The sequence below is a fragment of the Magnolia sinica genome, chromosome 10, assembly GCF_029962835.1.
Source record: "Magnolia sinica isolate HGM2019 chromosome 10, MsV1, whole genome shotgun sequence".
Taxonomy (NCBI): domain Eukaryota; kingdom Viridiplantae; phylum Streptophyta; class Magnoliopsida; order Magnoliales; family Magnoliaceae; genus Magnolia; species Magnolia sinica.
The window spans coordinates 43956601-43968922 of record NC_080582.1 but is presented as its reverse complement, the minus strand read 5'-3'; the positions used below and the strand labels follow the sequence as shown (position 1 = coordinate 43968922).

General features: G+C 39.6%; 1 protein-coding gene across 1 annotated transcript in view; it reads right to left on the bottom strand.

Moving 5' to 3' along the window:
- Positions 1-12322, bottom strand: part of LOC131258337 (uncharacterized) — a 97271-nt gene that overhangs the window by 58645 nt on the left and 26304 nt on the right. The window contains exon 4 of the mRNA XM_058259589.1: positions 7241-7483. Coding sequence (XP_058115572.1) covers positions 7241-7483 — 243 coding nt within the window. The remainder of the gene's footprint in view (positions 1-7240; positions 7484-12322) is intronic.

Sequence of the window (12322 nt, the reverse complement as noted above, 5' to 3'; positions counted from 1 at the left end):
TACGGATGCTTAACGGGGCCTTCATCGAACAAGGATCGGACAAGCAAAAGACAACCGAAGTCCAACTACGACAAGGGCTGGAGGGAATAATTGCATTCTTTCACTACCTTGCTCTCCAGTAACCACCCCTTCACCTCTTCTAAGGAAGTTCCAATAGAAGCCTCCACCGCCAGACTCCCTTTCAGGCTCGTCATGGCATTCTCTACTTCCATTGGGTGTACAAACACCACCAACCCCGTGTCAAGATCCCCCCATCCACAACCACCTTACCTCCTTCCCCGAGCCCAACTCTACCCCACTAGTCAATTTTCTGCCACCCAAGACCTCTCCAGCAACTCCCCCTCCCACCACATCCTTGAACATTTTCCCTGCCGCAGCTTCTTGACGACGCCGCTCCTTGGCTTAGACAGAACTCTCCATCCCCTCCTACCCCCCCTTCCCCAATTCCTTCTTTTCCACCCTTGATATTTGATGGTTAACGAACTCTGTCCTATACCAAACCCTTTGGAAAACAACATCTTGTCGTCAAAGTTTTTCCTGTGTAAATAGGCCATCACAGAGGAGACACCCTCCACCCTGGTGTACCGGACAAAGGCAAACCCACGCACTCTCCTAGACCCTTTCTCCCTAGTAATAACCACCTCCTTCACCTCTCTGATTCTCCCGAACATCTAGCCAAAGTTGTAATCCGTCCACTCCAGAAATTTGTTGATGAAGATTATGGGGATCATCGGATACGGCCTAGAGAACCCGCCTCCAGCATTGTAACACCCCGTACTTTTTCATACTCGGGTGTTACCTTAGAAATCTAGTAGTGTATATGTGTGGGACTGGGAACACTCAAGATCTACTCTACATAACATCCTTGGTAATCCATTAACCCACCCATGTCAACTGTTTGATCTGGGGTAGTGACAACCCACACTGCAAGCAAAAGGTTGAGATCAATCCACCCATTGATTTACCCTTGACTTCCAACGTAGGACTACGCCATCAATGATTATTCAACTCGCGATCTAGATCTACCCGTTGAGGCATGTGATATCATACCTAAACACCTTAGATCGATCTAGATACAAAAATAAACCAATCCCTCGATTTTAGTCCCAAATCGACATGAAAAATCCTCATCGTAACCATGGAATAAGGCCAATCATGCAATCGACGTCCATATCAGCCTATAAACTCAATCATGCATCAATCTAACCGACAAGAACACTTTTCATCTATAGATCTAGTCATCTATCCGATTGATTTGCAAGATGGACCATCACATCACCCGATTAGGGGTCTAATAATCAAGATTATACTATTTATTACCATCGTAACAATTATTATTACCATGTTAGCTAATATTAATTACATCGTTAATGTTAATAATTATTTAGTAATTACCCATATTATTAACATTGTGCCTAGAACTAAACTCTAGGATGAAACTCTAAATTTAAGAAATCCAAACCCTAGGTTATAATCTTAATCATAGATAGTATGTAGAGCCCAAATCTAACCATACAATTTCATAATTTATGGTAGGATTTGACTCTGAGAGCGCGCATTCCCTAACAACATTGGTAGGCGATTCGACTCGTAGGGTGATGATTTTTCCCATTGGGCTTTCCGCTTTCATGTTAGTTTAAGTGATAGTTTTCCTTTTAATTCTTGACAAATAATTGATATCCTTATTTCATGATTACTTGTGTTGTTATTGGAATAGATCTTCAAATTATATGCTCAACATTTAACTTGTAGAAACACTTACATGTTGCACTTGAATATCTTCTCATACTTGTGGATTGTCTATGAAACTTGAATTGCCACATCAATTAGTGGAAAACTACACTTATATATGTATATCCAAATTTGGGATGTAACTTGATTGATTGTGATTACTATGGACCCTCGAACTAGTGGTTATTTTGTGTTGGATTAAATGAAATTTTGTCGTGGACTTACCATCTTGTGGATCATTTGTGCCCATGTAGCTTTTGTGGATAAATCTCTTTTTATCACATCCTTTGATGGAATATTGCCCTATATGGATTTGATTTGATATTTGCCCTATGTGGCTTAATGGATTATTTTCGTATAACCCTGTGATGGTAAGTTTCACTCATTGAACTATGATTGGCCACTAGTTGAGGAGGTTACCATTAAACATCCTAGTGTTAGAGTCTCATAGGCTATGATGGTGGTATGCGACACTATGCCCAAGCTGTCGGCCTATGCTAGGTGACGAGCCCCCCATAGTGACCTTTGAGCTTCCTTAAAATGGTTGTTTGCAAATAGAATAATAACGGTTGGGCTAATCATGCATTTTATGGCACGTGAGTGTTATCGGGTGCCTGGTCGACTATTTGGAAATACCAGTGTACTGTTCGAACATCTAAATTTGTGTGAGCAGCACGTACTTCACGTATTTTCGTTGGTGACTAGCCACTTTGAGGTTACATATGAGTTTCGCCCCACTCGTGGGTTTTGCCCAAAAGCCAGCTAGATGCGCATCCCCAGGCTGATGTGCATTCACGCATCCATGCACTTAAATAAGATTGCATTGTATATTGTTTTATACGTTTTCTTGTTTAAATTATACTTAACTAATGCGGTGATGTGTAATCTTGAGGGGAATTCACACTAAGTTGGCCACTCATTCTTTAAATATATAACCGTACAGGTAGTGCGGGTGGTTTAAATGATACTCATGTTCAAATTGATGAGCAGGGTACAATTATTAGGGATGTATGGCTGTATCTGCCTAAGAGAAGTTGTGCGATCTTGTAGCTCAAGCCTAGCTACATTTTTTATTTGCTTCATGTGTTAAATTGTTTCCTTCCTGTATTTGTTAGCATTAAGACATTGGTTTGTATAAGCCCTATGGGTAGCCACTTGTATATCTGGAATGCGTATGCAGATTTTCCTTTATATTTGATCAAATCTCATCCATTGAAGCTAACTATATATATATATATATATATATATATATATATATATATATATATATATATATATATATACGTGAGGCCCGTGTCCTAGCCCATACCATCTCGTAGGCTTCCGCCAAGAACTAAACTCGGGTTACAAAAACCGGGGCGTTACAAGCATTTAAGCCACCTTTCTGAGGCTTCTCCACCTTAACCCACTCCTTATCTACAACTCCATCCCCTCTCTCACCCCCCGTAGGTCGCACAGCCCCTCTCCCCCCAAAACAAGGACCCTTCCCTCTTGATTCCCATCTTGACCTTCTCCTTCCCCCTCCAGAGACCAAAACCAGTCCCATAATCTTCTCTTCACTATTTTCCTCTACGTCACCCCTTACTGACAAGTTATGGCAATAGTTCCTTATACGTCATCGCTCCCTCGTCCGGCTTCGTAATATCAATCGTTTCTATGTTGGAGCTGGTGCAATCAAGCCTCTCATGGCAGTGTTGATGAAAATGCTTCTCCACCTTAACCCACTCCCTTTCTACAACTCCATCCCCTCTCTCACCCCTTGTAGATCGCACAACCCCTCTCCCCCCAAAACAGGCACCCATCCCTCTTCATTTCCATCTTGACCTTCTCCTTCCCCTCCAGAGACCAAAAACAGTCCCATAATCTTCTCTTCACTATTTTCCTCTACATCACCCCTTACTGACAAGTTATGGCAATAGTTCCTTGTACATCGTCGCTCCCTCGTTCAGCTTCGTAATATCAATCGTTTCTATGCTGGAGCTGGTGCAATCAAGCCTCTCATGGTAGTGTTGATGAAAATGGTCTCTCTTACTTCTAAGGTGTTCGGTATCGGTTACGTATCGGCCGATACGTAACGGTAACGGCCGACACTGTTACGCGATATGGGGTCAAAACGGGCACCCCCCCCCCCAATTCTGTGACCGTAACGGCCGTTACGGGCCATAACGACTATTACAGGCCTCAATAAAATAGGGAAAATAAAATAATTTAACAACGTACCTTTTTCTTTCCTTTCTTTCCTTCTTCTTCTCAGGCTACGGCTACGGCTGCGGCTTCGGGTGCCGCACTGCTTCGGTTGCCGCACTACTGTGACTGCGACCCCTCTCATTTTCTCCTTCTTCTTCTTCCTCTCGAGTTGCTCGTTTTCTCTTTCTTTCCCTCTCGTTTTCTTCTTCTCTCTCATTTTCCCTTTCTTTCCCTCTCATTTTTTTCCTTTTCCCTCTCATTTCTCTCTCCCTCTCTTGGTCTAGAAAAAAATGAATGGGTGCGTGGCTGTGAATGGGTGTGTGGCTATTTTTTTGTTTAAGTGGTCTGCGGCACACATCGCTTAGTGCACTTGCACTGTTTTAGTGCATGCGGCCCACCTTGATTTATGTATTGTATTATATATCCATGCCACCCATCAGTTTTTCCTGATCATTTCAAGGTATGGTCCCTAAAATGAAGCAGATCCAAATCTCAATTGGACCGCATAGTAGGATTGAATGCCCACTGTTCACTTGCATTGTTTTAGTGCATGTGGCCCACCTTGATTTGTGTTGTATTATATATCCATGCCACCCATTAGTCTTTCCTGATCATTTCAAGTCATGGTCCCTAAAATGAAGCAGATCCAGATCTCAAGTGGACCGCACAATAGGATTGAATGCCCACTGTGCACTTGCATTGTTTTAGTCCATGCGGCCCGCCTTGATTTATGTGTTGTATTATGTATCCATGCTACCCATCAGTTTTTCCTGATCATTTCAAGGCATGGTCCCTAAAATGATGCAAATCCAGATCTCAAGTGGACCGCGCAGTAGGATTGCATGCCCACTGTTAAAAACTTATTATGGCCCACTGTAATGTTTATTTACCATCGAAACTACTGATAAGGTTGCATGGACCTGGATCAAGGAAAACAAAAGTCGAAGCTTAAAAATAAAATTAAAAAAATTAATAATAATAATAAATAATAATAATAATAGTTTTAATTGTGGGAATTCAATCCCTACTGTGTGGTCCACCAAAGATTTGTATTTGCCTCCTTTTTTGGACCATGCCTTGAAATGAGTTGGCAAAAAGGATGGACAGCATGGATATACAACAAATGCATCAAGAATTCAAGTTGGGTCTTATGTTCAGGGCGTCACTCACTAACGATCCACCTAAGGTTTAAATCTGCCTATTTTTTTAGATCATGCTTTAAAGTGAGTTGGCAAAATAGATTGACGACACGGATATACAAATACATTAAGGTGGACCCCAATTTCAAGGCCTCACCCACTAGTGGTCCACCTTAGATATGGATCTACCTCATTTTTTGACCATGCCTTAAAATGATTTGATAAAACGGATGGATGTCATTGATATACAATACATACATCGTGGTGGGCCCTATGTACATTGCCGTAAAAATTGTCCATGAGGCATACATTAACTCAAAATTAATAAATTAAATTATGGCACTATTGCTGCCATGGCACAATTCCAAAATTAAATTATTTAAATGATTTTCACCGTCAATTTACAAACACTTGTTTTTCTGAAATAGGATCATTTGATATTTTTCATTCATCACTGTTCAATAAATATCCACCAATCCATTAGTGAGATAAGTACCAATAGATTGCATGAATTTAACGTTGATTTGGGGCATCAAATGGTCCACCAAATCAGCTCTAAATCGACAACACTATTTACTTGAATATAATTTCAATTTTTTTCTTAAGATTTATTAGGAAAAATTATATTAATTTGTTAGATATATGAATTATATAATTCGACATAAAAGTCCCTATATTGTATGTTGAAATAAAATGTACACAAGTCAAATATACCAATACCTACAAATATGAGATATTTTGGTATTAGATTCATTCTAATTAATTCATATTGATATTATATAGTTAGATAATTAAATATAAAATATCTATAGCCAATACCAGGTTGTCTGGTTCATAAATTCATCAGACAGTCCGATACAGCTTCTCACCAAAGAGTGGACCGTTACATCACCATAAACATGTTCCAATTTATAAATGAATGCATATTTGGAATGCTTAGAATATTCCGGATTTAATCCATATTTTTTCATTTTTTTGACAAAAAAAAAAATTTTGCACCGTTACGGGCCGTTACGCCCCCATATCGCCAATACACCCCCGTATCCGTATCGGTATTGGTGGGCACTGTTACACTAACCGATACCGATACGGAATACCTTGCTTACTTCTTGCCTAGGTGCTTGACTTCTAGGTCTCTCCAACGTCTGGACTCTTGATGAAGCTTTGAATCTATGAACCGATGTCCCCTTGGAAACCCCTCATGAGAAACCATGAAGATCTCGCTCAAGAGATTCAGTGCTCTTCTCAGTCGCTCATCTCGAGCACTCATTTTAAAAAATGGTAAGAGAAGTTCATTATATCAAGGATTGGAGATCTCAACTAACATTTGTAGGTTGGAAGAAGGATTCACAAAAGGCATTGGGTTTATAATGGGCAACAAAGCACATATCTAATTATGGTAGGATTCTTGGTGCTCAGAGAGGACATTAAGCTCCATGTTTTTTAGGCTTGTGTATATGGTCATGGATCCAGGGGCTATGGTCTCTAGTTGCTTCTCTCTTGAGGGTGATAAAGTGGCTTGGGCACCCCCTTTCCAAAGAAGCATGCCAGATGACTAAGCAGTGGATATGATTCAATTGCTTGCAAGTTGCGTAGGCAAGACATAATCAACAATAATCCAGGATACCTAGACATGGAGATGGGAGAGATCAGCAAGATTTTCAGTCTGATCCTTTTATGTGCCTATTAGATCTCCAAGTCAAATACTTTAATAGAGGGAATCTTGGCTCTTCAGCATCATATACTTCAATCCAAGCTTTCAATGCTTCTTCTAGCACTCAAGTTGAGAGCGGGTGTAAAGGAGAATAGAAAGTTTCCCTGATTTTCTTGAATTTATTTTCTTATTGGATGTCTAGGGGTATTTTCAGAATTTTTTTCCTGTTTACTTAAATGAGTATATGGAGCAACACTCATATTATCTTTAAGGTTCTATTGAATACGCACTCTACCTCCCTCCCTCCTGTCGAGGGGGCATTTTGGTAATTTTGTCCATGTTTACTTGAATGTATAATGATAAAAATCCACACACAAGTTCTCACAATATTAACATGAAATGTCTCTTCTAAAGGACCAAAAATAATGTGCAGAATGATAAATGATCAAAATATTCAACTGTATTAAATTGCATGCTAGGATAGTAATTATTTAGTCTATAAATTTGTCAAATACGACAAGATACATACCAAGTGAGAATCCAGAGGTGGTGGATAATTGTCCGCAATGGTATCAATCCAACTGAATATCATGTTATGGTAGCCATATGGCTTTCCTGACATGCTTCGAGCATAGGCCCATGCTGCAGTGGCATTAAACTTTGCACGCAAGTCAGGATGTAGTGGAAGCAAAGCAATATGGGGGTTTGAACTATCCTTAAGTGCAAGTTCCCACCATTCATTCCATGGAATCGCTACTATAATTTCCTCTCCCTGCATGAAATTAGGAACTGAAGAAAATCAACATAGAGAAGAAAATATTTACAAACCGCAGTAGAATAACTTCAATGCACGAACATCATATGAAGTCTATATTCTATAGTACAAGAAACCAGTACCCAAGACTTTTCTCTTACTTTCTATTTTTTATTCAGTCCTATCCCAATGAAAAGATCAGGAGAACTTTAAAGCTCAACACAAACACAATGCTTTATGGTTGTTTGCACAATAGTACCAAGAAAATTACTTAATTAATAGATTGAACCAAAGGCAACCTAATAAACTGGGTAATGCTCCGCACCCCAATTTCATGGTATCTCTTCGCACAGACTTCTATTACAACTTACAAGTGGGGTCTAATGCGGGGGCATTTTCACACCGGGCTCGAGTGAGGTGGCCTGTGGGATGCAAGGGCACACTCCGGGTGGGTGGCCCACAGAACCCATGGATTTAGGGGCCGTGTGAGGCGGGTGGCTCATGTGAGGCAGAACCCATGGATTTGGGGCCTATGAGGGGGCAGAACCCATGGATTTGGGGCCCACGAGGAGGATTCGGCTGAGGACCTAGCCCATGGATTTGGGGCCTGGGCTATGAGATAAATGGATTAATTCGCCATACTCTATCAGTTCGAGCTTTTAGAGCTAGTAGTTAATTGTCCTATATCAAATTGGTATCAGAGCGGGGGGTCTCATGTCCGAGACTCCTCACCGGGGGTGATTAATGCGGGAGCATTTTCACACCGGGCTCGAGTGGGGCAACCTATGGGATGCAAGGGCACACTCAGGGTTGGTGGCCTGCAGAACCCATGGATTTGGGAGCCGTGTGAGGTGGGTGGCTTGTGTGAGGCGGAACCCATGGATTTGGAGCCTACGAGGGGGTAGAACCCATGGATTTGGGGCCCACGAGGAGGGTTCAGCCGAGGACCTAGCCCATGGATTTGGGGCCTGGGCTATGATATAAATGGATTAATTTGCCATACTCTATCAGTTCAAGCTTTTAGAGCAGGTGGTTAATTGTCTTGCATCATGGTCTTTGTTGGTGAAAGCTTATCACCCCAAAAATGTGCTTTGTTGGAAGTGCCCTCCAAAAGGTTGGCATGGAAGCTGAATTTCAATAGCTCCTCCCAACCAATGTTCGAAGTATCGGTATCGCTACAAGTTTTGTTGTCTAGGGATATGGAAATAATATTGATATCACCGATACAATCACTGATAACTAGAAATGTGAGGAAACATGGGGAAAATGGTGGAATTTTCAATGAAACTTTAGGAGATGCTAATAAATACATATTCGCATATTTAGAAATTAAAAAAAAAAAAAAAATGCAAAAAGAATGCATACATAACAAGTTTCTATTTAATGGGGCCTTAAAAGCGTGTGCCATCATAAGAAATCAATCAAACCATCCCATCTAGTCTATTTAACCATCCAACCATCAAATCCAACCAACCATCCAAACATCCATCGATATTGCAGAATATCAACAACACATATTTCACCGAGAAATCATCAACAACTGGAAGGGAAATGAAACATTGTGGTCTCAATATCGCGCATGTTGCGATAACGATAATATCGAGATATTATCAATATTATCAATGACAAATTGAACACTACATACAACCACCTGCCCGTGACGAAATTTTGAAATTTCAATTTTTTTTTCCAACAAACAAAATTTTGATGATATCGGCATGTTGGTGATATTAGTGAAATATCACCGATACACTTGTGATACAAGCGTCACCTAGAATTTACATAGTCAAAATATTGGCGATACATTGGCGATATCGATGCATTGGCAATACAAGCGATACCTGGAATTTACACTATTGAAAATATTAGCGATTGCATTAGCAATATTGATGCGTTGGCAATACTTAGCGATACGTTGCTAATACCTGGAATTTCTGATACTACCAGTGTTATCAGCATCGCTACGAGTGTTATTGGTATCACTGAGCTGGAGATAAAGATAATATCGAAAATATTTTGATAATATCATAGATAATTCGAACAATGCTCCCAACAAAAGCTAGGTCCATGCTTTGTTGGGAGGAATATTACATGAAAATAAAGACCTCATCATTTTCACTTTCTCCAGGTCCACCAGATCGGGAGACATTTTAGTGACAAAAGCCCTAGCTCTAAGAGAAGGGCTAAGGTTACTTCATAAAGAAGATTTGGCCCTCGTGTCATTGAAGGTGACTCCTCGAATGTCATAAAAATTGGGTTAGTATGAATTTGAGCCATTAAAGCTCTCCTATGCTTTTGATGAAATTCAACTACTGGCTCCAAGACTATACCCAACTTTTGCCCATGTAGTTAGGGAGGTTAATGAGATAGTCGATGTCTTAGCTAGAGGGCCCTCCCTTAATTAAATGCCCTTTCTCTCAATAGAAGTTCTGTTATCCCATTGAATTTTGATGGTTGCTCCTTGGGCAACTTGGGCCCATCCAGTGTAGGTGCTTTAATAATGAATAGCATAGGGGAGATGATCATTCAATTTTCTGGCTCAAAGGGGTTTGGGGACTCCGCCTTCACTGAAGACTCGCCTCTTCTTCGTGGCATTCAATCTCAGCCTGATTATTATAAAAGGTGATTCCATCAATGTCGTCAACTAGATTAGCTCTGGCAGGATGCACTGGAGCCTAGAAAACATTCTCGAGGACGTGCAAGATCTCAATGTCAATCTATGCACAGTGCAGTGTTAGTTCATATCAGTTGTTCAATGCCAATCAAGCCAACTCACTAGCAAAGGAAGGTGTCGTTAGGGAGTCATTTTGGATATCTGATGGGGGTTGAATATGACCTTTTTTTTTTTTTTTTTTTTTTGCTCTATGTTTCTGAATGTTGTAGTTGTGTCCTATCTGTATTGAATGGTTGTCTAAGGTACTTAGCCTTGGCATTAGGCTAGCAGCTCTTTGTTTCTTTTCCAGTTGTTTCTTCGATGTTCCATGATCTCTTGGGAAGAGGAAATTGCGTAAGTGACAAAATGAAATTAAGCTCTGGCAAGCCAGAAGAGCATTGTTTTAGAATAACAGACAGATTTTTTTTAAGGGTAGCTGAATAGACAGAACTCACCTTTGGACCTATGTAACCACTCCACTTTCTTTAGGTCTAGTTTGGGAACATGAAATTGGTTTTCAGTTCTATTTGGTAGCAGGGATTTCAAAATCCTGGGTTTCACAAATTGTGCTTGGAAGCCTACAGTTTGACACTTGGATTCCTGGAATTATTTTGAGGTATTCTTCACAAGATAATAAATGTGATGAATTAAATACTCTCAAATATTCCAAACCTGACACACATGTGCAATATAAGACGATCATTGCACTGAGCCCATTCTAACATACCCTTGGCCCAAAAATAATGCAATTCCAAGCTTTTGGTGGCCTACAAAAGTGGGCCCACTAATTTTGTATTTGAAACTAAATCCTATATTTGTTTTTGGGTGATTGTCAATATTTTTCTATGGTGTGGCACATACAATGATTGCATAGGCTTAATTTTGTAGCATCCCATCATCATGGTGTGAATACAAGTGAAAACATTCAACAGTGTGAATGAATGTGGATACCTTAAGAAAGGAGAAGATGGTATTTATGCCGGGTGGTGATGTTGCAAGCTAAGGGTCTCCCTTGGAATTGAACAAGGGTGAATATCCTAGATTTTGAAACACCTTGGACTTGAAATCCAAGATTTTCAAGTTCCCAACTACCACTCTTTTACAAATCCCGGATTTCAATTCCCAACTGCCCAAAATCTAGAATTTTGGGGGGTGGCCCCTCACAATTTATGTCAGCAAATGTCCGTGTATGAATGTCTGACATACTTAGACATGGCTCATTTTAAAATGCACCATGTGCAACAATGACATGTTGCCAATCAAAAAGCACCAGGTGAAGTGGTAGGCATGGGACCCATAGCGAAAAAATAAAGTTTACCCCACACAAAATGATGATTTATCCCTTTTTAATGTGGTTCCCACATCTGCCAAGCACGCATGGCACTTTTTCATGGCAGCACATCATTTTAACACAAGGTGCACGCAGTGCCTACTACACACAATCCGCATCCATCTAAAAACTAATTTTTATGTTTAATTATTGTTTATCTTGTGTGATGTTTTCTTTTCTGCAAAGATGTAACATGTTTTAATCAAAGAAAGTAGACTTATTATTTCAAAATTTTTACAATATAAAATTTGAATCTTATATTTAAGATTAGGCTTTAATGGAAAAGGTTGAATCTTATGCTCAAAACCATTTGAATCTCATACTTAAGCCCATTATCAAAAAACCCTAATTTGAATCTCACGTTATGGAATCATATTCCGAATATCAATGGTAGTATCGATATCAATGCCGATACGATCAGTTTCTCCTAGTCAACGATATTGATTCCACAAAAAGTTGTCATTTCTCCAAATATTGTCAATATATCAGTGATATTTCGATATGTCTCGATATTTCAAAGTGTTGCCAAAATATTACCCAGATTGCCAATATAGAAGTTCCAAAGTCACTTGTTTCCAATGAGCATGCATGTGTAAATATGTGGAAAATTCCAAAAAATGGAAAAACACAATTTTTTTCAATTATAAAAAATCCAAAAAATGGAAAAACACAATTTTTTTCAATTATAAAAAATCCAAAAAATGGAAAAACACAATTTTTTCAATTGTTTTTCTAGATCCAAGCGAGGGCATGTATTTCAACACTTCATCTTCATTCTTTGTGGATCAAACCTCCCATTTTGGGGAAAATTCGAGAAGGGGGGAAATGTTTGTTAATATTGTGAAAATCAGAAGAAAAAAATTCAAAAAAAAAA